The sequence below is a fragment of the Taeniopygia guttata genome, chromosome 5 (assembly GCF_048771995.1).
Source record: "Taeniopygia guttata chromosome 5, bTaeGut7.mat, whole genome shotgun sequence".
Taxonomy (NCBI): domain Eukaryota; kingdom Metazoa; phylum Chordata; class Aves; order Passeriformes; family Estrildidae; genus Taeniopygia; species Taeniopygia guttata.
Window position 1 is genome coordinate 54,971,275 of NC_133030.1, and position 26,749 is coordinate 54,998,023.

General features: G+C 46.6%; 1 protein-coding gene across 14 annotated transcripts in view; it reads left to right on the top strand.

Annotated features, from left to right (window-relative positions):
• MARK3 (microtubule affinity regulating kinase 3) overlaps positions 1–8,302 on the top strand; it is a 62,120-nt gene extending 53,818 nt beyond the window's left edge. For 9 of the 14 annotated variants that reach the window (XM_030275054.4, XM_030275057.4, XM_030275052.4 and 6 more), the window contains 2 exons: positions 3,651–3,695; positions 5,855–8,302. In XM_030275054.4, coding sequence (XP_030130914.1) covers positions 3,651–3,695; positions 5,855–6,200 — 391 coding nt within the window. In that variant the 3' untranslated portion in view covers positions 6,201–8,302. The remainder of the gene's footprint in view (positions 1–3,650; positions 3,696–5,854) is intronic. The other 5 variants (XM_030275055.4, XM_030275056.4, XM_030275062.4 and 2 more) reach the window with 1 other exon arrangement.
• Positions 8,303–26,749: the final 18,447 nt, after the last annotated feature.

The following is a 26,749-nucleotide window of genomic DNA, read 5'->3' on the forward strand; positions in this document are numbered from 1 at the left end:
ATTATGTACAGTGAAAGGCTAAAGATACCCTACGTGATTAACTGAGTAAATTCCCTGCCATGGTGATGATAATCAGTGCTCTTCTAAACATGTCCATGTTTGGAACTGGTGTTGCCTTGGCTGGCGTTGTCACAGCTGACTTGAGAAAAATGCAACAACTTAGTTAAGGAAAGAAACCATGCAGCTCAACATACAGCTGGAACTGAGCAGGGACAGTGGCTTTAACCCAGCGTGCATCATGAGCTGTGGGGTGTAGATCACTTCTAAAACAAAGGACTGTCATCTGTGCAACCCTCCACAGCTGGATGCATCTACATTTGTTCAGAAGAAAGATGGAAAATGCTAATATGAGTACAGTTTTAAACTAGAAGGTTACTGTTTAAATTTGAGATTTCAGGTAATTTTTAGGTTATTTTTAAAAAATTACCTTTGACTTGAGGCCAGGAGTCTTAGACCATGGTGGAAATATCTGTTACAGCTTCCATGAATGTGTCTTTTTGAATAAGAAATTTGTAAAGTCTTACACAACCTGCACAGAAGCAGTGTGCTTTTTAAATTCTGTTTTAAGAATGTGTGGTGTCCCTCCATACCTGATCTGTCTGTAGATACAAAAACTGAAAATACTGGCAGTTTCTCCTGGCTATACTTGCTGTGAATCCTACCTGAGCTCACCATCTTTGTAGTTTTGAAAGAACTACAGTAACCCAGTAGCATGTATGCATAGTGCCACAGCATCAGTTCTAGGGAGCTGAATGAAAGTAGATGATCAGTCACTCCTTGTTAAACTGCTGAGTTTTAATATTGTGCCCAGTACACAGAGGTATCAGATATATATATATGTGTGTGTGAGTATATATGTGTGTGTGTATATATATATATATATATATATCTTGTACTATGCACTGTGTTTGCCAATCTGCATATTGTGGAAGTCTTAACTTCTTTTTTTTTTCCTGACAGCAAAAATGAATCAATGTTCTGGATTTTATTGCAGCATCATTTCTCCATTTCCATAAATTGATCTTATTTTATCATCTTGCACTTTTTGTTGATTTTCAGTATCTTTTTAGACAGTTTTCTTTGTGTTTACTTGGATATTTAAAACAGCATACAAAGATGTAAAGAACAGGAAACACAGCATAATCTGGGACAGATGTGTGGAAACAATCAGATTTGTGAAAGCCGCTCATAAACCATAAGGTAGATAATGTATAGGCATGGCATGACAAATGAGAACAGAACTTGTCTATATATTTGTTCCATTCCCAAGACCAAGAAGCATCTTGGTCCATAAAATCAGTTAATGTAAAACACAAGCAAAAGCAGAAAATTTAGAGCAGCATAAAGTAGCACAGAAGTGAATATTGTATTAGCAAGTGAGGAGGCCTCAGGGCTGCATCTGACTCACAAACCCCAACCAAAACAATCCTGGCAGTTCAGTAAGTGCCTGTTCCCAGAGCAGCAGTGCTGGGCTGTAGAGCTGGACCATACCCATGCCTGTCGTGAAGGAAAGAACACCTTGAGAGACTGGCACAGCTCTCCTAAGCTTGGCATGATGGCTCAGATTTGAGGTTCTGTGTCACTTCATGCAGCTCCTGCTCAGTGAATGGAACATTGATGCATGGAAAAACTGAGCAAAGTGAGGGTTTTCTGAGAGGCTTCCATGAGAATGTTTATTATTTCAAAGTGGCAGGTCTATTCTAAATAATGACCTTTCTTAGATTTAGAGTACAGTAGTTTACAAACTGAACACTTTGGTTTAATTTCAAACTGAAAATTGTGTCAGAGCATCACTAGGGATTTTTCCTTACAGACTTTTCTGGACAGATTCCAGCAACAGTAAGGCTGTTCATTGTTGAGGAGACTGGTTGTGCTCCCGTTTTCTACAGCCTTTGGCAAGTTTCAAAACAAAACACAAAAAACTCAACAAAAATCCATAAATGTTTGCAGCTCTTAAAGCTGCCATCCTCCACTTCCTAGGAGTACAGAAAGCTCTTTGAAGTTTAAATACTCATAATATTATTTCAGTTGAGGAGTGTTTTCTAACTTGTTGGTTGCTCTTCCCAGTAAAGCAGTCATCTGAAAGGGGAGGATCAGTTTAATTCAGTTGGTACATGTAGTGGTTCCTGCATACACCTTTTTTGGTCCTGTAGAGCTCTCATAGGGGATGACTTCATGCTCTTGGTATATACAGGCATGAAAAATCTTTTTCCACCTTCTCTTATATCCACTATAGATTAGTAGCACAAGATCTCATGAAAATAAATTCACTAACTGCCCACTTTACACTGTGACTTTTAATTGTCTTCTCATTTTTTCTGTATCCTCTTTTGCTTACAGCTCTTCATTTGCCAGTGACATTGTCCCTGTTGTACCGTGAGCTGTGTGGTACCTCAGAGAGCAGGTTCTCCTCGGATGCTGCCATGACCAGCAGCTCTCAGCTGAGCAACTTTGCCCCCTGTTAAGTGCAGTGTTGCTTTGCAGTACCCCTGAGTTGAATTTGGGCTGGTTCTGTGGCCCATGCAGCCAGTGCTGCCACCCTGCCCCTCACAGTTCCAGGAAAGCTCCTGGTCCCCTGTGACACAGACTGCCAGAGTCACCTTGCAAGGCTGATCCCACCAGAGTTCTCAAAAGGAAGGAAAGGAGGAAATCACACCTTGTAACACCCCACACACCCTGATATAAATATCACTCTGCATCTGAAAATAAGATTGCTGTCTTACATTCCTGTCCCTAGACACCTGCCACCCAAACTGCTGTGTTTGTTTTACTCAGGGAAGCCATGTACTGCCTTAGTCTGGCTGAAAGCAGTGTACAGGCAGCATCCCCCTGAGCAGAGTTAATGCTCATATGTTGAACCATCCTCCTTCAACAATGGGAAGGCAGAGAAAGATAATTTTCCCCTTAATTCTTCTTGACCCTGGGCTTTCAATAGATGGTAGTGACCAGCAATGTAGCCTTAAGCACTGCAAGAAGACAGAAAGCTTAAACTTCTCCTTGGGTGGGAAAGATGCATCAGTGTGGAATTATAAGGATGGAGTTACCGCAGATTGAGAAATCTTGGATTTACCTCTTAAAGTTCTGTTAAAATGTATATGCATCTTTTGCATTAAGGTATTTTGGTGTTTGAACATGCAGATCTGATGAGCATGCAAATACACAAGGTGATCAGACTTGTCTGTAAAAAGTTATGGGGATTTTTTCAAATATATACTTTATTCCAGATAAAACTTATATAAATAACATTAGCTAAAAATATTTGGGAGTTATTTATTTTTTAGGAGGTACTTAGTAAATAATACAGTCTCTTCAATATGCTTTGTAACTTTAGTTTCACATTTTCTGCTTTTAAAACTTCAGATTTATTCCATGAGTTCTACAGATTTAATCTAGAAACATATACTGTTAAAATTAGTTATGGTCAATTTAAAAACTGTAGTTTATAGACTTCCATTTGGTTTGACAATATGTTGCTTTCTATGAGTTTGTCCTAACCTACCAAGTTCTTTACATCTTTGTTGTTTTGCATTTTAACACACATGTGGTATGATTGCAGTAATTTTTAGCAGCTACTCAGATATTTTATATTGTAGTGTAAGATTTGTCTTCTCTTTCCCACTTCCTTTTGCTTCTGCATTCTTTTCATTGAGGCTCCCGACTGAATATGAGAGGAACGGGAGATTTGAGGGCTCAAGGTGAGGGTAAAATTTTTGTTTAAAACGTTACTTAGGTGAGTTTGAACCTTTCTTCCCTTGATTATGTGGCATAGTGGCTTCAGGCAGCAGCTTTTTTTTTTCATGTAAGTCATTGGAACTAAACAAAGAAGCATTTCTGTCTGCAAAACAGCTATTAAAGTACTGACTGACTTGATTCTAAACTTTCATCTTTCCTGTTGCCTTTTCCCTTGTGTGGTTTTTCTTTTTTTTTTGCATTTTAGTCATTGTAATTTGCTGTTGTCGTGTAGATGTCTAGATAAGTGGTCTCTAGTGAGGCTGCAAATGTGTGGAATAACCACTGAAAGGTGATAAGATATTTCTCATCTCCAAAATCACAGGCAGTAAAATATTTTTCATGTTATACTCTTCTCACAAAATCAGCATATCAAAAAAATAATAGAAATCATCAAACTGTTTTCAAGTAGAAAAAGCTTCCAAAAATAAAATAAGCATTGAATAAAACTTGGGTTTTTTCCTGGCCCTTTACAGCCTTATTAAATTAAAACCTTAAAACAAAATACTCTTTAATTTGTGTGATGAATTCTATAGCATCTGGCAAATCACATTGCATAGTCTTATGACTCTCACAGTCATAAGAAATCTTTTAATAGGAGAATTATGAAATAGGTTATATTTGAGAAATATATTTATTTAGTTGTGGCCTTGCTATCACTTTTTATTTAACTTTTTCATAATTGCCTGCTTAATGGTAGTAGAAATAAAATGTAACCTTTGCCATCTCTTTCAAAGAGCAGCTTGGCTTAATATGGAGGCTCAACATGAGACCTAAACTGCATGGTTGGGGGTCAGTTAGGTTAGCTAATAGTTAAGTATGACAGTCAATATATTTAATCAAATTTGAAGAAGTGACCGACAGTGTTCAAATATTCACAAAGCAAATCTGTGTTTTGTCCCTGGAGGTCCAAGTGTAGTTCCTTACTCTTTAGCTGCATGACTACTGATTTTAAATTAAGTAGAGGAATGATTGCATACTAGAAATTTCTGGAACATTTCTTTCCTTTGTCCTGTTTAACTTCACATATCCATACCAAAAGAAAAGCTTTTTTATTTAAAAATAAAAGAAAAAGTTGCAGATTTGGGAAACACAAATTTTGTGTTCAATACTTTGTGCTTCATCTCTTAAAAATGTGACAATAATGGAACCCTCTCACTATCTTTATACAAGCTATGTTGAAGAAGTGTCTGGTAGTGACTTCCAGCTCTCTTTATGCACATCTCCCTCAGAGGCACTTAACTGCAGAGCTTGGAGCTGCAGAAGATTTCATCACTTTACCTCAGTCAGTGGTTGGTATTTAATGAATTCCTGACCAACTCAGGAGGAAGCATCTCCTCTCTGAGGCAGCCCCAGAACCTGCAGCTTGGTGTGTCCCTGGGGATCATCTCACACACAGAGTGTAACTGAGCCAGCCCAGGTCTGGGTGCTCAGGTTGGCCCTGGGCAGCAGGTGGGTGACCCTGGTCCTGCTGTCCTTCCTTCTGCTTGCAGCCAGCTGCTCTGGCGCTCCAGGGGCCCTCCCAGGGCTCAGACTCCAGCTGCTGCCCAGGAGATGCAGAGGAACGCTCAGCACCTTTGTGCATGGGCTCACCCCATTCTGTGTAAGTGGGCACCTCCCAGGGCCTGGAGGGAGCCATTATTTCAATGTTCCAGAAACTGGAACTGTTTCTGCCACAGGGAGCTGTTATTTCAATGTTTTAGAAACTGGAGCTGTTTCTGCCACAGGGAGCTGTTATTTCAATGTTCCAGAAACTTCTAGCACAGAGCTGGTGTTTCAGCTGCCCACGTGGCCCGCGAGTAGAGTTTTGAGCAGAACCTGCCTTAAAATCAAGTTGTAGGTGCTGCATGTAATTCTGCCTCCAGAAGGTCATTGCCCCCATGCTCCTGAATCCAGCAAGTGCCAGTTGTGTCCCACCTCGTGCCATTCCTTTGTTCCAGCCCCAGCAGCTACAGCTTTCCCCTGACTGTGTGTGTGTGCAGCAGCTGGGGGAACGTGGCTTGGCCACAGCCGGAGCCTCCAGCGCTGCTCTCACCCAGGTGGGGAGTGTGGAGTGGTGGCTTCGCTCAGGTGGCCCCCGGGGAGGGCGGCTGGCCCTGCTCACTCTGCAATTCCTGTCTTTCAGCCGCAATGTAGCTGTGGATCAGAAGGACGAGAACAAGGAAGCCAAGCCTCGGTCGCTGCGTTTTACCTGGAGCATGAAAACCACCAGCTCCATGGATCCCAATGACATGATGAGGGAAATACGAAAGGTCCTGGATGCCAATAACTGTGACTATGAACAAAGAGAGCGTTTCTTGCTTTTCTGTGTCCATGGAGATGGGCACGCGGAAAACCTTGTACAGTGGGAGATGGAGGTGTGTAAACTGCCAAGACTGTCCCTGAACGGAGTTCGCTTTAAGCGGATATCGGGAACATCCATAGCTTTCAAAAACATTGCTTCCAAAATTGCCAATGAGTTAAAGCTGTAACAAGAAAAAATAGTTAAGTTGTAAATTAGTTAGCAATTTAAAGTGTTTTTGAGAATTCCGATGGAAATGTATAGAATAACATTTAGGCAATAACTTCTGCATCCTTCTGAATAGTGATATTAAAAAAAAGCTGCTGAGCTGGGAGGGAGAGTTGGACTTTTTTATAAGTGCACTACAGCATTAAAGTTGCCTACTATGTAAAATATTACCCCTTCTGCTTTATTTCCATTGCTCCTAAGTCTTTGACAACAAATTGAAACACAGAATATATTCATTTAAATATGCCTCCTGTTTGTGTGGACGTGTGAATGTACAGTATGTGTGTATAATATATAAAGTATTATATGTAAACAATTCATTTACAACATCGAGCTGTACCAGTACCTCTTTTTGGGCTAATTTTGGTGCTAAAAATTGAAATGGCCAAGGAGGAAACACTTGAGTTAATATTTAAAATGACTGAAGCGATAACCAGTAAACGCAGGTTTACAGTTCACTGCTGTGTTAAGAAAAAAAATGTGTGAAGGGTTTGGATTTATGGTTGTGAACATTATTAGTCCTGTTTTCTAAGTAGATCTCATGAGATGATTAAAAATTCACTTCTACTGAGTAAGTCTTGCATTATATTTTGCCCACCTATTTATTATTTAAGTCTGAATCAAAGTTTAATAATGTAGTTAATTTGTGCATTAATATTTGGGTAAACGCTTCCATTCTTCTGCTTCTGCTAAACTACTAAAACTGTATCCTTGTCCTTTTGGCTTATGAGTATTGATCGCAGCTAAGAACATTTCTCTGTTGTTCCTCTAGGGAAGAGGCAGTGTAAAAGGCAGTGCTAACTGCTGAGTAGTGGTTTTCTTTGGGAGCGGGTTTGCCACGTTAGACTAGGTCAGGCTGATGCGAAGCACAAAGGGACTCTCAAACCATGGCCATTCTCTGCCAGTCCTGCCTCCCTGCGCGTGGGGCAGCGCTGTCCCTCGCCTGCTGGGCACCCTCAGCATTGGGTGGGAATCGGGCTGGCTGCTCATCTCCTCTGCCCAAGCATCCAGCCTGCTGAGCTGCAGCCATAGGCAGCAGCAGCTGGAGCTTTTCCTTGCAGCTCTCTCCAGCGTGCTTCCCCTTGGCTCTGGCCGTGCTGCTTTGGGTGGCTCTGTGCCAGCGCGTGTCTGGCCGTGCTGCCGAGGGAGTCCCCTGTCCCCTGTCCCCGTCCCTGTGCAGTGTGGAACCTGCCCCCATGAACTCTGATGGCCAACTAGCTTTCGGTAGGACATGCAGCTGCTCTGGGACAGCCCCCACTTTTTAACCATCACAGCGGTGAAACGGATTTGATTTTGCGAACTAGAATGAGGAGATTTCTTCACGCGTTGTTTCCTACCGATACTCAGTTTATTTCATCGAGGACTTGTGTAGATAATACCCTGCGTTATCTACTTGACTTTTTGTATTAATGTTTTGTGGTTCTATTTCAGTGAAGCACTTACGCATGTACTTAACATGTGCTTTAAACTGGAGCCTAAATTTGCATTTTAAATTTGCAGTGAGCTAATAGTTACTCATAGTACACAGTTCAGATTTGACCCAAGGTGAAAATGCAAAGTCCTTAATATTTTGCAAGTTAGCTCTTGTGATCTGTAGTCTGTGAAGGCAGCAGACTTCCCCTCTCTTTCCCCCTAAGCATTGATATTGATTATGCTAGTTTAAAGGGTAATCATAGTTGTTAAATGTAGTAAATATTCCTGAATTTGCATTTTATTCTCTGTATATTCTGTATCATGCCATGGCTTGAGAACTCCAGGTGCTACCAGAGTTCAGTTGGCTTTCAGTGCTCTGCCCATGCCTGTGCTGCTCAGTATGGGTTTTTTTCCATGAAAACTCCATTTTGTAATAGCAATAAGACATTTCAGGGCAGTCATTGTACTTTCTCAGGTGAATGGTCACCTATCCTTTCACTCCCTACGTTTTAAGCACTCCTCCAAATGTATTTTTTTCACCTGGCAGTGCACTTTGTTGTCTGAACTGAAAAAGTGTTCTGATAAATTATGTAAATCTGTATTCGATGGAAGTTCCAAAAGGTTTCATATTAAATGTTTTCTGAAATACTCTCTTCCTACTTCACCTGTTAAGTATGTAAGTGTTTCTAAAAAGTGCACCAGTATCATACTTTGGATATTTAAAGTTTGTACTTTGGTATTTTTCTTAAAGTGTTCTCAAAAGGTTCTTTCAGTAAATCTTTATTTGAGGCATTAAAAGAAAATCACTTACTATAATCAGAAAATAATTTTTAACAGCTTCCTTCCCAAATGCCTTGTAAAATTGCAGTGTTGTGAGAATATTTAGCACCCTGCACGATTGGTGTTCAAGCCTCTGGGAGCTGCCTGGGAAGAAAAATTCTTTCTTCAGCTCTCCAAACCAAAGATGAACTGCCTCCACAACACAGGCTTTTTGCCTGTTCTTATTTCTTGGGAATCTCTGTAGGCTTGCAGGCACCACTGCTGATGGGACTCTGCAGGACCACACCTGGTTTTTCTCACATTAAGGGGCAAGATTTAAAAATAATCAGAGGTCAGTGTGTGGTGAGGAGGCAGCAGCAGATCTCGGTGTTTTGAGACACGTGAACAGCAAACAAGAAGCGTTTTTATTTCACAGCATGACTGTCCTGGAACGTGTGGTCCAAGTGCTGTGTCAGGGGTTGATGGCAATGGGCTCCTGACTGAAGGTTTGCATCACTGAAACCTGTGTCAGCCAGCACTGACAACGTCTTTTGATTGCTGGATCTGGCAGAGAAAAATGTATTAAGAGTTTGGGTTGCCAGGTTTCACTTTATTAAATAAGAGCATTTAAAGATGCATGCATGAAATAATGAACACTGAGCAGGAAAAAATTCAGATACACTTTTTCTTATGTAAACCTTCCCTGTACTTAGGATTTCTGAAACACTTCAGTTTATTTGACCTCTTTACAAGACCTGAGGTCCTTGACCATACTGAGAAGAAGTAGAGAGAGGTAGGCTGGAAGAACAGCTAGTCCTGCTGGGCTAAGTGTTTTGCACACTGCTTCTGTTCAAGTAATAGCATCTGGTACAATCTTTGTGGATTTAAAGATTTCTGGTACAGATTTGGGCAAGGTTTTGCTTTTTCTCTTGCATTACACTGAGGCTTCAAGATCGAATATAGGAAGATACTGTATCCTATTTTTTTATTACAGAAGTCAAGATAAATTAGATTATTTATAAAAATATGGAATTAATATCCACACGTTTATGTTGCAGAAATGAAGTGCAGGGTTCAGTAGTCCTCCCAGTCATATGGAAAGACTGGCATATCTGGAATTTAAATCAGAGCTCTCTTCAATTCAGTTAAAAACCTCAGCTATACATCGGCCCATTGGGATAATGTCTAGATGCTTTTAATCAGTATTTCCCACAGCTGCTGTGTCACAGACCATGCTGTGGATTGCAATTTAATTAGGCCTGCAGCCAGCCCGGGGAGCTGTGTCCCTGTGCAGCCCTGGAGCAGCAGCGAGTGCCCGGCCCCTGGGCTGGAGCCTGCTCTGTCACCGTGGTCACTGTCCCCAAGGGCAGAGGCCCCTTGAGCCACTGCCACTCTCTGTATTTCAGGCTGGGGCTGGTTGGGTGTTTCTTGCTGTGCTATCCAGGAGCACATCTTTTCTTAGTAACCTAAAGTGTTAAATATTTAGAGAATTTCAGTAGTTGATGGTATTTCTGCCATCTGGGGTGGGGGCGGGGGGGTCATACTAATGTAGCATTTTGGTTTCTGATTTACACTGCAGATGTTTAGGAATAAATACCATTTTGGAAAGCTGGTACCACTGTGGATTAACATTTAATTTTAAATATGTAGGGTTGTAGCTGTCCATACTATCTAATTTCTGTAAGTTTTCATAGAAAAGCCCTGGAGCTTTCCAGTAAAGACAGGCTCATGTTACTACAGGGCACTCATGCTGCCAAAAAAAACACCCAGATTTGACATTCTGATGAAGTGGAGTTTTGAAAATTCCACCTTTAACTGGATTTTTTCCCTTCCAGTAGCCATGAATTATTTCATTGATTTCACCACTGACAATTATTCTATCACTTCAGATAATAAACTGTTATCCAGCAGGAAGGGACATGAGCTTTGGATAAAGCTCAGCCTAGAGAGATGAATAATTTGTTAGAAGTTCAACTTTTTCATACCCAAGACCAGTCAGAGTCCTGAATTGCAACAGCAGTAAATGCTTGAAGAAAACCAAGAACAAGGGGATGCAGGAATTGCTGTCTCTGTGCATGCCTTACTTTGGGCAAACTTAAGAGCAGAAAAAGGCAAACCAGTAAATTCAGATAACTTCAGGATTTTCATGTTCTTGTTTCTGCCAGTCTCTTTTTAGTGCACTGCCAGGTACTGCTACCAGTAAAGGGGCTGTATAAAACCAGCAAAACCATGGAGGAGGTATCTGACCGCTCAGTGCTTCTGAAGTTGAAACAGTTTGGTATTTGAAATAAAATAATTTGAAAGACCCTTAACTGCTCTCTTTTAGCCTTCTAAGAATGCTTTAACCTTTGGTACAAGGCTCTTGTTCCAGCAATAACAGAAAACAGGAGGGTGTCAATGCCAACACTATGAATCCTGCAAGTATCTCTGCACAGAAGCCACACTCAGGGTATTGATCGTCTGCTGTTGAGAGTTCACCTTCACCTGCGAGTGCCATTAACACCTTGAGTGGTTGTGACTTAGCAGGTAAGATGTTTATTGCAGGGAAAACAGATGCATTTGCTTGGTTTTTGCTTATGTGTGTTGAGCACTTGGAACAGCGTCAGACTCGATGTAAAATCCATGAGAAGTGGCCATGGTTATGGTTGCTGTGGGAACCACAGCATGGAGTTTCAAGGCACAGATATGTTGCAGTTCTCATTCCATTTATACACTTATGTTATCATTTAACATCCTTAAAAAAAATCAGAGCATAAAACCACAATATTTGTACAGTTTGTGTTTCCTTGTAGTTGCTGATCACATTGAATGTATTAGGTGAATAAAATCAGATAACAAAATAGCTCACCACGAAAATAATTCTGTTAAAACATATGGGGATGCAAAATCAGAAAGTGAAATTCTACTGGCATTTGAATCACATGGTTTTCAATCATTTGCCTGTCTTGAGGTAAAATCCTGTTTGCTTGGAGGTGCCTCTTGCCAAGACCTCGGCACAAGCACCGCAAACAGCAACAAACAGCAAAGTTGCTGAGCATGGAATAATTTCCTCCCCTGGCTCACGCAGTAAAAAGGCATGAAATGCTTTTCACACGTGTTTCCACGCGAATGGGAGAAACACTGATAGGAGCTTGGAGGCATTGTTCCCATGGTCCTGTGTCTGTGGCACCCAGAGGGGCAGGGGCTGGTGGCAGGGGGTGCCTGGCAGGGGAGGGAGGGAGGGCTGGATGGATGGATGGATGGGGATGGATGGATGGGGATGGATGGATGGATGGATGGATGGATGGATGGATGGATGGATGGATGGATGGATGGATGGATGGATGGATGATGCTCGGTCCCTTCTGCTCGGCAAGGCGAGCTGTAGAGGGCCGGTGCAGTGTCTGCAATAGCCACAGGATGTCTCCCAAACGCAGAAACAGCTCTGGTCGGGATTCTCTTGGATTTTTTTTAGAAAAGAACTCCATGGATCACTCCCTCACTGCGATTTCACATCGGTTATCGGTGTTACCATCTACTCGGACAGCTTCCACTTAATTACAGAGGGAAACTGACCACAAGATATTGATGGAAACTCTATTTTTCAACTTGAAATACACCCTAATGATACGTCTATTTTTCCATTAAGTTGTATTGCTTTCTGAGCTGAAGTGTAATTCCAATGGGCTTTACCTTTCTCATGGAAAACCTATAGGGCTACAAAGCCCTTTTTCATTTATTTGTTAAGCTTTGTTCAGTCTCCTTTCCTAGAAAATGACCACGTCAGGCAGCATGTTCTTCTGCTGAGAAGGGCAAAAGTCATATTGAATATTTAAATTCATTTGCTGCTCATTTTACGAGTAAGAACCTTTGGTTTCCTCTTCGGAAATTTAATTACTGAAGTTATTTTGCTGTTCATCCTTCAGTAATCAGTCTAATCAAGGCTGTAAATTGCAGCCAGCCTTTTCTAAAATAATCTGGGATTGCTTGCCATTTATATTCCACAGTACTAGTAACTCTCTAAAGCTTTATGCCTGGCATTTTCCATGCCTGCAGTCTATTTTATTCTTCAAACAAATCATGTCACATGTGCTTCAAGTAGGCAAGAAGTGAAACTTCCTTATTTGCTCAGGAGCTTTTTTCAAATTGCATATTTTGCTCCATCTTTCACTTGTATTGTAATCCAAGTTTTGCTGTGGTGGGATTAATAGTGACTGGTACTAATATTTATCACTGGGGTGTTTGGATTTGGCCAGTGGGAATGGAGAAACTGTTTATTTCAGGCTACGTGGTGCTTGTTCTGTGAAGGAATCCTGTGTCTTGTCCCCTCCTTCCTGCAGTCCCAGAGCCATGGGTTGGTGCTCAGCCCTTTTCTGAGCCTCCCAAGGCAATTCCTGGAGTGTTGGTTGTGGTGAGAGGCGTGCACAGGGTTCACCCTGCTGTATGTGCCTGCAGCAGGAGCAGCAAAAGCAGAGTTCTGCTGTTGGGAAGTTCTGTTCCTCATCACTGATCTGGGAGCAGCCACCAGAGTAACTTTGTTAGGTCAAATATATTTTAGTATATTTTATCTAACTGACCCCTTGATGAACCTCTTTATCCTTGGCTTTCAAAACTTGTTGCTTACTTCTTATCTCCAGAGACAAGCCTTGGCTCAGCCCTTCTGAGCTAAGCCTTGCTTCAAGGGACAGTCCCTTTTTAAGGTCTCCTGTGGTGTCAGAGCTCCACGAGTCTCTACAGACCAGATCTGTGAGTGCTTTTCCAGCTGGACAAAGAGTACAATTGCTCTGGGGTCCCTGCAGCATCTCCATGCTGGTCCATGGTGCACAGCATGGCAAGAGCAACAGGATCTCCTTGGTGTTCAGCTGCTGCAGTGAATCCAGACCTGCAGGATGGCTTAGCTCAAATAAAGTCAAGGCTGTAATGAGTCTAGAATTTAGAGCAGTCCCTAGGATAGGGGGAAAGAGAGTCATCAGTTCTGGATGCCTTCAGTTCCTGGGTGTTTTCCAGGCCTCTCACCGGGGAATCAACCACCTCACCAGAACGCTCTTTATAGGGTGTATTCTGTAATGCATGGGGGCAGAGATGGGCAAGGAGCACATCCCCAGAACACCCCAGTGAGGGGCTGGGAGGCCTCTGGGTGCTCACAGACAGGGCAGGGCTCTCCCACTGTTGGGGCTGCCGGGGAGCAGCCTGCTCTCACTGCAAGGCTGCCACAAGCAGGAGGAAAAGCTTGTCCTGGCCATGTTGCTGTGGGAAACCACATCCATTTTTCTTCCTGGTTGCCCTTTAGCTCCACTTAGTCATGGAAATGAATACTGCAAGGTGAAAAGGGAGACATGGTGGGAGCTTACCAGTGACAGAAGAGGAGCTCAGGGACCACCACTTAAAGGGCCCCTCGCTGGTGTGGATTTGAGTCTGGGGCTCAGTGCACTGTGTCCCATATTGTCTCACAGTCTGTGGGAGCAAACAGCTCTTGGAGTGAAGCTGCAGCCCATAGGAGCTGCATGGAGGGGCTCATTGCTGCTCTGAGCTCTGCTCAGGGCACAAGCAGGGAGGTTTCTCTCCAGCCCCCCCAGCCTTGCTCACTTGCAGGTGCCACAGCTCCAGGGGGCACAGACTGAGCATACACAAGCCCAAGCTCTCACACACAGTGTGTTGTTAGATGAGGCTTGTTTCTCTGGGAAATCAGCCCAAAAACTGTGACAGCTCACAGCGGGGACCAGAGCTGCTGGCCAAGAGGCATCTCATCTTTAAAGGTCAGTTTTTAGGTCAGAGCTGCACTTGGGGTGAATCCTGATGGAACAGGGGAGAATTCTGCTGGGTGCAAAGGAGAGCTGAGCTCTGGTTTGTGCACCAAATAACTTGGGTAGTTAAAAATATCAGTGATGCTTCTCCAATTTTCTGTCTACTGCTGACATTATGAGCTGGGTCTGCCAGGGTGGGTATTGCATGATGCAAAACAGTCAGGAAAAATTGGTCTTATGTCTGGCTAAGAAGTGGGGAATTGTGGAACCACCTTTGCAAAGCAGTAGAAGTAAAGGCAGTGACAAAAGCATTCATCAAGGATAAAAATAAAGCAGAGGGATGAGAGCCAAGGTTTATAGGGACAGACACATGCTGTTTGTTTAACAAGCATCCAGCCTTTCTCATTAACTTACTATTACCTCTACCTTACCCTCCCCTTCTGTCCTCCAACAACATATAAGAATAAAGAATGCTTCATCCTTGCCTTTTTTTTTGTCACTCAGATGATGCATTTTCCCAGATTTCTGTCTTGGGAGCAGTAGCATTCCACATTTCATTGCAAATCTGAGTTTCATTGATCTAGCAGCAGAGTTCAGGGAAGGCAGGGGATGAAAACAAATCCTAAATTGGACTGAACCAAAGATAGACATGCTGCTAAAGGGAAAACCAAAAGCCTGGAAGTAAAGCTCTGGATCAGCCTGGTGCTGCATTGAAATTTGTGGTTATGCTGACTGCACCTGTTACACTGGCTGTGCTGGAGGATTTTCTGGATGCCTCACAGCCAGGCTGTAGGTGTGGAAGTGCAATGCAGAAGAGGAGGCACCCCCAGTCCTGATGGTGACTAACCAAGGCTGTCATGGCATTCAAGCTGAGAACTAAGCCTCAGTCTCTTCTCAAAGGGGACTGAACACCCACCTGGCTGCAGAGCACCCTCTAGCCTGGCTTCTGTGCAAGAGGCATAAAAACCCATGGAGAAGGTTGCCATCTCCAGTTGTGGATGCCGTGTCTCTGGAACAGTTCAAGGCCAGGTTGGATGAGATTTTGAGCAACCTGGTCTAATGGGAGGTGTCCCTGCCCGTGGCAAGGGAGGTGGAACCAGATGGTCTTTAAGGTCCCTTCCAACCCAAATAATTCTGTGACTCTGTGAGCAGATTCTTCAGCTCATAGACCAAATTTGTGCAGCTTGGGAGGATCCAATGAGCTGCTTGTGCTCATTTAGAAGTCAGTGTATGTGCAAGGAGTCTGCAGTCTCTAGCAAGCCTGGGCTCCCAGACCAGTTCTTCAGCCCAAAGCTGCTGGTGCTTGTGGAGTGCTGTACAACTTGCTGTTGAGCCTGAAGGGCACAGAGCCTCCTTTCCTCATGTTTCTGGGGCAGACAGCAAAGGAAAGGAGGTGTTAAACCCAGTAGGAGCTAGAACACAGCCCTGCTCAGCCTTGATGCCACCGAGACAAAAAGGGCTGCCAGCAATCCCACTCACCAGCTGCCATGTGGAAAATCCTAGAGTGTGCTGAGATTTAGGGAAAGGTACTAAAATCTGTCTTTGCAGGTGATGGGGGTCCCTAAATAGGCCATGTCCTGATGGAGGAGACTGAGCAGAAATGGAGGCAAATCTAGAGGAGGAAAGGTTGTGGTGATCTAATCTTGGCTTCTATTTTCAAGCAGGTGGAATAGAGCTATGGATTTGAAAAGGGAGTGGCTGCAGCTCCTTCCCTTGGCACACTTCTCCCAGGCATTGCTGGAGGATTGGGTCAGTTTTTAGGACAGTCACTTGTTCCTCCTCCCAGTGCATGTGACAGGGGCCCACTACCAATGTGTGATCACAGTGGACACCCCTTCCTGCAGCAAGGGTCCAGCCTGGCAGTCCTGGGGAGCACCACAAGAAGCAACAGCCCCACGGGCACATCCCTCTCTAGGTGTGGCTTTCCACAGAAGAGCACCCTGGTCTGCTGCTGTCTGTGACAGAGCTCTGGCTGGAAGCGGTGGTAGCTGCCCCAGACAGGGGCGAGCTGGAGGGTGAAGGACAAAACTCTGCCTGATGACAGCAAAAAGTCTCTTCCTGTCTCAACTGCTTTCATTTCTCTCTTCTGGTCTGAATATACACTGGATTGGGGCCAGGACACTTCTGAGCCCTGGCTTCTTGTCTAGTTGCTAAACCAACTTCTTCTTTGGCTGGCTGGATGCTTTTCTGCTGCCCTTCCCCTGGCCAAGGCTGGTGCTAGTGTGAAAGAGGAAGGGAAGGTCCTGCTCTCACACACAGAGGGAGTGGTGCAGCTTGTACAAGTGTCTGTCACAAGGCAGGAAGAGTAGGAGTCAGAATTTCCCAAGGCTCAAGTTAGATCTCTGGCCGCCCTGCTGACGTGTAGGACAACAAAAGCACTCTGTTGGTAAATGTAAGTGGAGTAGTTTGAGAAGGTCCCAAATTTTCTTCTCGGCAAAGTGAGGTGCTACATTTTCACAGGGCTGTGAGAACCTTCCTGAAATTTTCTCTCCTGGAGAAGGGATTCACAGTATGCAAGGAGGATCTTCATGTTTGTTTTATAGTCATAAGACTCAGCAAAGAACTAGGAGGAAGCACAATACCACAGCCCTGTGGTTACTTGTCTGTGTTCAAGCTGCTGCTGTCCTTCCTGGAGATCATAAATATTCAGTCAGCTCCAAGGGTCAGCCAGTGATGTCTCTGGGGAGCCAGAAAGTGCCTCAGATCTTCATTGTACAGAGCTGGTGTCTATTTGAAGCTGCTGAAAGGGACTGTGCATGTCATGGACAGCCCTGGCTGTGGCTGAAGCGTGGCTGCCTGTGTCAGCTGGACCTGGGGCATCCTGTGCACGTCCCAGGGAGGGAGCTGGGGGATCCATGCTGAATCTCCCTGGATGGATGACTGTGACTGCCTCACTTCCACTGCTGAAGGAAGCAGCAAGCTGTTTTGTGAATCTCAGCCTGCAGTGATCCATAAAAATCTTGAGCACAGGCACCTTTCTCCTTTGGCAAAGAAGAAAAGAAGCCACCTCTGGTTTGGTGCTAGCCAGGAGCATTACCCCTTCCCCTCCTGCCCCATCCTGAGCTGTTCCTGAGCTGGCTGCCGGAACTCTGACGCTCCTGCCATGGCCACAGCCATGGTCCTGCTCTCCTGGGCAGCTCCTCCCTACCTGTGACATGCTGCAAACATTGTCCCAGGAGAATACAAAGGAAGGAGCACTTGTCACCAGGAAGGACAGGTCTTTCAGACATCTTTTGAAGCCTCACAGCCCTGGGAGTGGGCAGGGCTGAAGTAATTTGTTCCTGGAGCCAGAAGTCTGGAGGAAAAACAGTTATGGAAATAATAACAACAGTGACAATCAGAATAGGTGGGATCGAGCTCAACACAAAGACAATGTGTTGGCTGAAGCAGGCATCTGTTTCTGTGGAAAAAGTCATCTGCTCCTGTGATGAGCCTGCACCCCTCCCTGCCTTTGAGGAGCTGGCAGGAGGAGGAGGCAGGAGGGATGGAGGTGGCTCAGTGAGCTGGTGGCCAGACCTGGCTGTGCCTGAACCAAAGGCAAAGTTTGATGCCTTGGTGTGTGAGTAGGAAAAAGCAAGGGAGCTCTTTGCCCCTTTCAGTGCTCCTGGACAGCATCAGCTATGGCTTTTGTGAACCTCTGAGCCAAGGTGAAAACATCAGCAGAAACCCTAATGCTTTGCAGGACACATGGTGTCAGGTTTGGCCTCACTCAGCTTAGTGGGCTCTGAGATGACAGTAGGGACCATTTGTGGTTTAAAACAGGTCAGTCACAAATTGCAGTAACTCATGGTGGCCTCAGGTGTGTGGCCTGCAGGTGAATGTCTGAAAATAGAGCTTCAAAGGCAAGTGGAATCCTGTCCACAACCTGCTGCTATGGGGCTGAAAGCAGTGAAATTGGAGGTCAGGAAACCCTGGTCAGTGAAGGACTGTGCCCTTCCTGCTGGCACTGTTTGATCATGGCCCGTGGTGCAGGCAGCCTTCACCTGCCCAGCCCAGTATCCCCGAGCCCAGCCCAAATCCAACCTGGTGCTGGGGCTCCTGGTGCACTGTGTCTGGTGGGTGCTCACCCGACCTGTCACCCCCACGGTGGAACTTGCCCTGACAGACCTCAGGAGGCCATGTCCCCCTCTCCTGACACGAGGTCTTGTTGCCTTCAGAGTGATCTCCAGGCTCACAGAGCATCCCTCAGAGCTGCAGGTCCCACACCAGTGTGGGTCTGCCCCAGGGCAGGCCAGGGGATGCTGCAGTGGGAAGGGGGCTCAGCACCCTTGGCTGTAGCAGCAGCACCCGTCCTGTCTGGCATCCCAAAACAGACCTGACGTCCTAATGACACTTGCCAAGGATTTCTCCTGGGCTGCAGCTTCCAGCCTGCGTGAGATTAAACCATGTCCTTTAATAGGAGCAGGCAGCGCCGGGCCGGGATGCCCTGATTTGGAAGTCTCTTGCTCGACCCAGCTGCTCAAATGCGGCTGTTTCCTAGGCAGAGGCCAAGGCAGGCTTTTTATTTAGAGGATGCTTGGCCTGCTCGGCGCAGAGGGGAAGTCGAAAGACACCGGCTCTGCTGCCGGGCTCCGCTGTGGCTTTGAGCGAGCGCAGGCCCAGGAGCCTCCCGGCCCTGCCGGAGACTCCCGGCCGGCGCTGCCCTCCTGTGCCCGGCTTTGTCACCCTTTGTCCCGGCACTGCCCTGCTCCTCCCCGGGAAGGGGCTGCCGAACGCTCCTCTGCCAACACGGGAGCTGCCTTTAAAAACGAGCGGGGAAAACAGCCGAGCACAGCCTGCCCCAGCGGCTCAGCTCTGCCCGTGCCTTTCTGGCCCCGCTCTCACCCCGCCAGGTTTCTCCCCAGCTTTTCCCTGCTTTTACCCCCTTCCCTTCGTGGGGCTCCTCCCTTGCTCTCTGCAGCCTCTCCCGCTGCCCCCCGAGCCCTCCTGGGGCAGCAAAGCCCCATCCTGCCACCAGCAGCACCCCAAGGCACGGGGCACAAAGGGTCCCACCCCCGGAATGGGCACAGCTTGGAGGATAAAGCTCAGTGCCTGAAACGACGAGGTGGGGGGCTGCAGACGGGCTCAGCCACGTCTCTAGTGGGGCGATATTGCTGCCAGCGCCTGGGCTGGCACAGGGATCTGTCCTGAGCAGGGTGGGCCCCTTTGATGCTCTCCTCATGCTGGCGGGAGGTGAGCTGTGGGAAGGACCAAGGTGTCCAGCTGCGAGCGGACCACAAGGCTTTTCACCTTTGATAGCGTGCTTTTTGCAGTCTTTTCCATTCCCAAGAGAAATTCTGCAGGAATTTTCTATTTCTGCAGGAATTTTCTATTTCTGCAGGAAAGGCAGCAGGGAGAGGAAAGGTTGATCTCTCTCGAGACCTTTGTACTTTATTTTTTCTTTTGTTGTTGTTTTTATTTTAATCTTGAGGAAGGAACAGACCAAAAGGGGCATAAATAAAATCCAGCTAGTTGGGACAAAAATACTTGGTTGAAATCCTTGCCCAGCACTGTGGGTGAGTTTGTACATGGGAGAGACACTCAGCTAAAGGAGGATTCTGTATCTCAGAATCTTTTTATCTTTTCTCTATGTTCCTTCTGGAGAAGAAAAAGAGTGACCAGGTTAACCTTCACCTCTGAAGAGGGTGAGCAGCACAGCAGAGGATCATGTCCAAAAGCCACCTTTGTCACCCTGTCCCCAGCCTCAGCAAAGCAGCTTCCTTCCTGCTGTGAGATGGGGCTGAGACACTCTCCAAGGGCTGGTTAAAAGCCTGAATGATGCTTTGCTAAATGCAACATTACAGAAGCACTGTACAAAAGTACTGTTAGTACTAAGCCTGGCATAAGCTGAAGGAGCAATCTTGTTTTGTTTTCCAAGACAGACTTTGGGATTTCCTTCACTTGGATCAGCACCTGGGGCTGTGTCAGGAGGTTTTTCTACTTTGGAAAGGAGAGAAAATGCTGTCAAGATTTCATCTGAATCTAAAACATGTTTTAGCCTCATGCTTCATGCAGAGTATAGTGTAATTACTTTAAACAAACACATACATATCTAATTTCCATGTGTTACTTTCCAAAGATCCCAGTCTTCGTGTGTCTCATCAATAGTCTCTCATCTAGTTCTCTCATCACAGGTTCATTTCCAAGTCCCAAAATCTCTCCCACAGCAGTTTGTTTGGAAACTGCGGCCCCTTGGCCATGGCCACCGTGCCCTGGGTGCCAGAGTGAGTCTGGACTGGCCACCTGTGCCAGCACTCTGGGGCTTTCTCAGTGGGGTGGCAGGACAAGACAGAACATGCTGAGAAATAGCGAGGAGAGAATTATGCCAAGTTCAAAGATTAGTGGTTGGCTTATTAGGTTTTTCCTCTAAGCTCAGTATTAAGCAATTCTAAATGACCCACACAGAAGTCAGGAGGGAGGATTAATAAATTTTAATGGTGGAGGTTTGTGTTTGGAAGTGTTTTGGGACTAAAAGTGCTGGCAAACAACAAAGTGTTTCCCCCCTTGCTGGTAGATGTTTCTTAGTACCTTTAAAATTGTTTTACCTCACTTGCTAATTTTTAATACATGTCCCCGTGCCAATTCAGCCTCAAATATCTCTTGGGTTTATAAATGTATTTCATTGTTTCTCTGTATCTTTTTGATGCATTTATTCCAAACCCCTTTTAGGTAATCTTGTCTCTGGTTTTGGTGGTCCCTGCTCAGGGCTGGCTTTCACTGGAAATGAATAAACTGAGCTGAAAGGCAAGTCAGGCGAGCACTTAAACAACTCCTGTAGAAGATTATGTCTCTCCAGGGAAGTTGCTCTTGGTAGAGGCTTCACTCTTGAACTAAGTAGTATGAAAATAATCTCCATGTGGCCATGTCAATGGCTGTGGAAATTACCTTAAAAGAGAAGAAGGTTGTAGACATACCCCAGGAAAATCCAGGCTGATGGAGACCGTACACCAACCACAAAAACATGTCACTGCTGGTTTTGACACTGATTTATATAAAAGTATTTGGAAAAGATACACTGGCCATCTGCCTCTTCTGCTGACCCACTGCTTGGTGTCATTTCTCATAAATAGTGTTACAGGGACAATGCTTTATTCCTTGTAAGGAAAAACAAAATACAGTTTCAGTCTGCTTTTAAAGCTGCATCTTATACCACACACAAGGGTCTCCCCAGACACAGGTTCTGGGGTGTCATGCCCAAGCAGCAGGACCACCTGAGCCCAAGGCATTTCCAGGGAGCAGGAGGGGGCTGCAGGGAGGGGTGCTCTGCCCCTGCAAACATCCTGGTACCCCCGGAGAGGAGAGGGACATGATCTGTTTCTGACAGCGGGTAGGAGCTGAGGGCTGCATCCCAAAACATGCAGTCCTGCTGCTTTGTGTGGACACAAGTGACCACTAGCACAAAATGCTGCCAAGCAGGGAGAGAGGCTGGATGTTCCATGGGTGCAGCCAGACTGATGATTCCCAATGGGATTGGGGCCTGGTTCTGTCCAAAATTTAGGTTACTGCCAGGAAATTATGCACATGAGCCAGGGCAGAGACCCATGCTGTCACAGGGCCCCTTCCCCACTGACACACTCAGGATCCAGCCCCCTGTGCCAGGGGTGCTGCCCTGCTGCAGCAAGAGACAGGTCTGGAGGAGATGGATTGTCTCCATGCCATGCTGAGGTTGTCCTCAGCACTGTGTTTCAGCTCAGCAGTGACCCAGGCTGCTGCCTGCAATCTGAGACAGGCAGCTCCCCCCACGCTAAGCTGCAAGGTCTCTGTCCTGCTGACAAGTCTCTGCAAAGCACAGGGTTCATTGCAGAAAAAAAAAAACCAAAACCCACACAGAAAAAGGCCAAACCACCAAGTAACAGAAAACACACAGCCTGGGGCTCTGGGCTGGCCAGTCCCTTCTTGCTGGCTCAGCCTTGTGCCCAAGTGATCCCTGCCCCACTTCACAGCACCCCAGGGAAGGAGTTGCAGCAAGTGCAGCAGTAAATGGGCACTGGGCAGCTCAGCTGCTGCACAAGGAGGATGCTGCTCAGTGTGAGCAAGGTGTGATTTCCAGCAGCTGCTGCATTGGGAGCCTCTCACAGCCCTGCCCAGGGCTGGCTGGAGCAGCCCTGCTGATGATCAGCCACCTGGCTCTCTTCCACTTAATGCAGTCAGGAGGTGGCTTGCAGTGAGAAACACTCTGTACTGTCACCACTGGCTGGGGACTTTGGCCAGGACTTTTAGAGCTGTGGGGAGGTGCATCCATCCCCAGCACTTAGCTCCTGCTGCTGGGATAGGGCTTCAAAAAGAGATGGGAGGTGGGAAGGTGGGAAGCATGGACACTGTGGGATGCTGTGAGCACTACTGTGAGCTGGAGATCAGCCTCTGGAGAGAGGCAGATGTGGGAGGTGCCCAAGCACCTGGTGGGCACAGAGGCTGAGCACTGGGGCGGCTGAGCACACTGCAGCCCCTGCACACCTGACCTTGCTGAGATATCCTCAGCCTCCAGGACAGTTGTAAGAAACCCTCAGGCCTCTCCTGAAGCTCTCAGCAGCTTGAAACAGCCGAGCAGTTTGATTTCTCATGGCCCTTCCCACCCTTTAGGCAAGTGCAAGGTTTGAGGGCCCCACTAACCATCCCTTGGTGGGAACAGAGAGCACCCTGTGCCACCTGCCAGATGGAGGAGGGGAAGGGCACTGACAGGGCCAAAGCGGGGACATGCCAGAGTCAGAGGGAAGGAGGTAGGTACCCATTCCAGCCACGAGGGAAAGAGCATCCTCAAGACACTCAATGCCATTTTCCCTTCAAATAATGGCTTATTAAAAAAAAAAAAAAAAAGAAACAAAAAAAAAAGAAACAAAAAAAGCCAGCCATGACTGTCCCATGGAGAGGAGCTGAAACTCTGGGGCCATCCATCGCAATCCCCTTGTCATGCATATTCCCACAAGTATTTCTGGAGCCATGTCTCCTCAGACAAGTTCCAGCTTGGAGGTGTTACAGCAACAGTCTGAGACAAAGCTGTCTCAATGTCCTCCGCTGAGCACAGCCCACCCTCATGGAGCTGAGTGCTTCCAGGGCCCTCCTGTGTCCATTCCCCCTGGAGACCTCTCCTCTCCTGCCCACCTGGACGTGTTCAGGCTCCAGCACGGCCTCTGGATGGGCAGTGCCAGCCTGGGCACCCTGTGCCCAGCAGCCTGGGAACGCTGGCAGCCCCAGCAGGGATTAGTGATGATTCAGGGGATTTCACCACAGCCTGCAGGGAGACTGGCCAGTTTCTGTGGGCAAGCTGCAAGGCCTCAGTGAAACACCAGCCTCCCTGCCCGAAATGGCTTCACCAGACGTGCCCCAAAGCCACCTCGTCTGACAGCACAGCAGAAGTCACCTCTGTGTCAAAGACAGTGCCCAACCTCCATCAGCTCCCATGGGCAGGGCTGGCACTGGAGTGGAACCCTCCGGCTTTGCTGCAGTTTGGATGTGCAGCACATTTGAACTGCACACAGACACTATTCACACCCCAGCAAACCCATCCTTGGTGTACGTGCTCACAGCTCTGCTGGACCAGGCATGGGGTTTCAGGTGAGTTAATTCAGTCATTTTCCAGTCTCATTTTCCCATGTAATCCTGGAAAGCTTTCCTGTGCTTGAGTGCTACCATCAAAGACTATCACAATAAGGCACTGCAAATACATAAGCTGACACTTCCAAGGTCTTCCAGGTTATTCTCAGTTTCACTCCCTGGTCATCAATAATGGAGGTGGAAAAAGCAACCAGACTGCAGCTGTCAGCCAAACCTCACACCCACCTGCATGAAATACAGGGAAAAGCTGAGCTCTTTGCAAAGATCTGGAGCTTGCATGTATTTGGTAAATTAAACTTCAGTTTTGGCTTTATTCTGAAATTGCATTGAAGAAAGCTCAGGGCTGCCCATTCTTGTATATTTTTAGCTGAACTTTTCACATTCATTAAAAACTTCAACGTTAACATTTTTCTAACCATTTTCCTGGGTGTTGAGCATGAGGCATTTTGCCCTTTTAAAAGTTTAATTCATATATATATATATATATGTGTGTGTGTGTGTGTGTGTGTGTGTGTATGTGCATATATATAAATGCTTGCTTAGAGACTTACTCACTGGCTGAAGGAGAAAAACAAAAATCTTTGGTAGGTTTGGATGCATCTGAGTTTATTTTTACCCAATCTGCTACTGCAGAATTTCCATGTTAATTGTCAATCCCAGGCTGAGCTCACGCTGCCAATGTGATCACTAGACTCACACTGTGGGTGTAGCAGGTACTACTCCTCACCTGGCACACTCAGCCTGGCTCTGTGCAGCATTTGGACCAAAAAAACCCACCCAGACGGTGTTTCAAAGGGTGGAGGAAGCCCAGTGGTTCAGTACTGACACCTCAGGCAGCCCTTGCCTCTGGCCAGTGCCTCATGGCTGGTGAGGCACTCAGGGACTGGGAGTCCTGGGCAAGTGAACAGCAGCTGGTCTGAGGCTTGTGTGATTTCTGTGTAAGAAAATAATTCTAACATGTTATAACCAGGGGAAGAAGCTCAAGCAATGCAAGAGGTCCAGTTGTGATTAGTTTTCATCTCGTACTGTGGGGTGCTCTCCATCGCTGGGCTGGGCTCCCATCCACTGCAGACAAATAAAGCCCAACAAAGCCCCATGATGGTGGGGAAGTGCCCTGCCCCACTCGGGGAGAGCTGGAGAAAATGTCACCCAGGCTATTTCCAGCTTTGTAAATATGTTTTTTTAGGAGGAGGGAAGGCAGACTAGCCAGAGGAATGTGGAGCAGCCAAAGGAGCCTGCTGGCCTGCTGCTTCCCCAGGGGAAAAGCAAAGCAAACAGGAGATGAAAAGCCTGTGATGCCATCTCCATCCTCAGAAGAGTGCCTTGCCTACCACACTACCACATTTTTTGTGTGTGGGTGGGTGGGTGGAGAAAAGAACAAAGATCACTCAAAGTCTTCTGCTCAAGTTATTCCATGTTGCATAAAAATATGGTAATGTTCATCTGAGGACAGGCTGGAGCCTAAACCTTCCCAGGTGAGTGCTGGAGACATTAGGCAATAGCACCTTCCTTTTCCTTCTTGTCCTAGCAATGGATGCTGAGCAAAATGGAAAGCTGGAAGAAAGCATTGCCCTGCCCTAGGCTGCGGCTGGAGCTGAGCAAGAATCCTCTGCAGAGAGCCGGACTGCAGCAGGAGCCTCCTGTGCCCCAGGCAGAGCACTCACCAGGCGTCCAGCAGGTAAAACCACCTTGCTCCATCCCTCATTTTTGTGAGAGAGGAGGCACACGGTTTGGCCACCTTGTCCCAGGAAGCAGGAGCCTCCCTGGAGCAGCTGGAGCTGCTCGGGAAGCAGCCATGCTGTCCCCTGGGCTGGCCAGAGGCACGAGGGAGCGTGTGGGGAGCTTGACCACTTTGCTGAGGGCTGGGAGCCTCCCACGCCAGGGCCGGTGCCGTGGTGCCGAGTCCACAACAGCATGAGACACCGTGAATCATTTTCCAGTAGATAGCACGGAAGTGGGAGAAGGAGCAATTATGCTGCCAGTGAGTGTAACAGGAGAGGCAAATGGTTTCCCAAACAGATTCATTTCTCGAGCAAGGACCTTGGGGTGCCAGCAAGCAGCGCGCTGCCTGTGCCACACGTGTCCAGAGGCAAGGCTTGGCACCACACCAGCCAGGGCTGGGCAGCTGCTCCCTGAGGGAAGCAGAAACAGTTAGGAGGAAAATGTAATGACAAACAGAAATTTCTCTTTAGAACATTATAAAAGTGGTGCATGTCTCGCAGCACCCATGGGACAACGTGCCAGCCTGCTGGGACCAACAGAGCGGTCCCTGCTCCAGGCCTGGCGAGGACACTGCCATCACCATGGGGTGTGATGAGAGCAGGAGCCACACGGCTCCTTTCCAAAAGCTATGGGACACAGGTGGTTAATGCACAGCACTGACCAACAACCTTCCTCTCCTCTCCTGTCCCAGGGCAGCCTGCCAGCACCCAGCACCATTCTGAGTGCCCAGAGCACATGCAAGCGGCTGCTCCTTACAATCCATGATGGGCACCCAGGGCACAAGGGCCAGTAATGCCAAAGACCAAACCAAAGCTTTTAAGGCAAGGGGGCAGGAGCTTTAATCTCTCTCTTCATCAGAGGTTTTTAGAAAGTCCCACCTGGGGCTGGTCACACTATCCACCTTTTGCCAGGACATTCTTTCTCTGAAATATTTGCAATTGCTTTGTACAAGCTGAAACAAAAGCACAGTCGCATGGCAGTAACACGAGGGAACACAGCAAAGGTAGTGGGTGGGAAAGAAAACCAATTAAGAAGTATTTTCTAGTTGGATGCAGGCATTAAAGACTGGCTTGCTGCTTTGAGCACAATTGTTTAGCCAGCTACAGGTGCTGTCTCAAGACTGCAGGGACTCAGGCTGAAAGCAGACAAATGTAACAGCTCTGATGGGTTAAGAACATAGGAGAAACAAGATGCATAGAGAGAGAAATGTTTTTATTAGTCCAGCTGATATAGCTAGAAAAAATAGACAAGTTTTCAGGCAACTCCTTCCATTAGGTAATTGCTGTGAGCGCAGTAACGACGCTGTGTTGAGGAGAGGCACCACTAAATGAACACTCTCTGATTACAAGAAGCAAAACCAGCT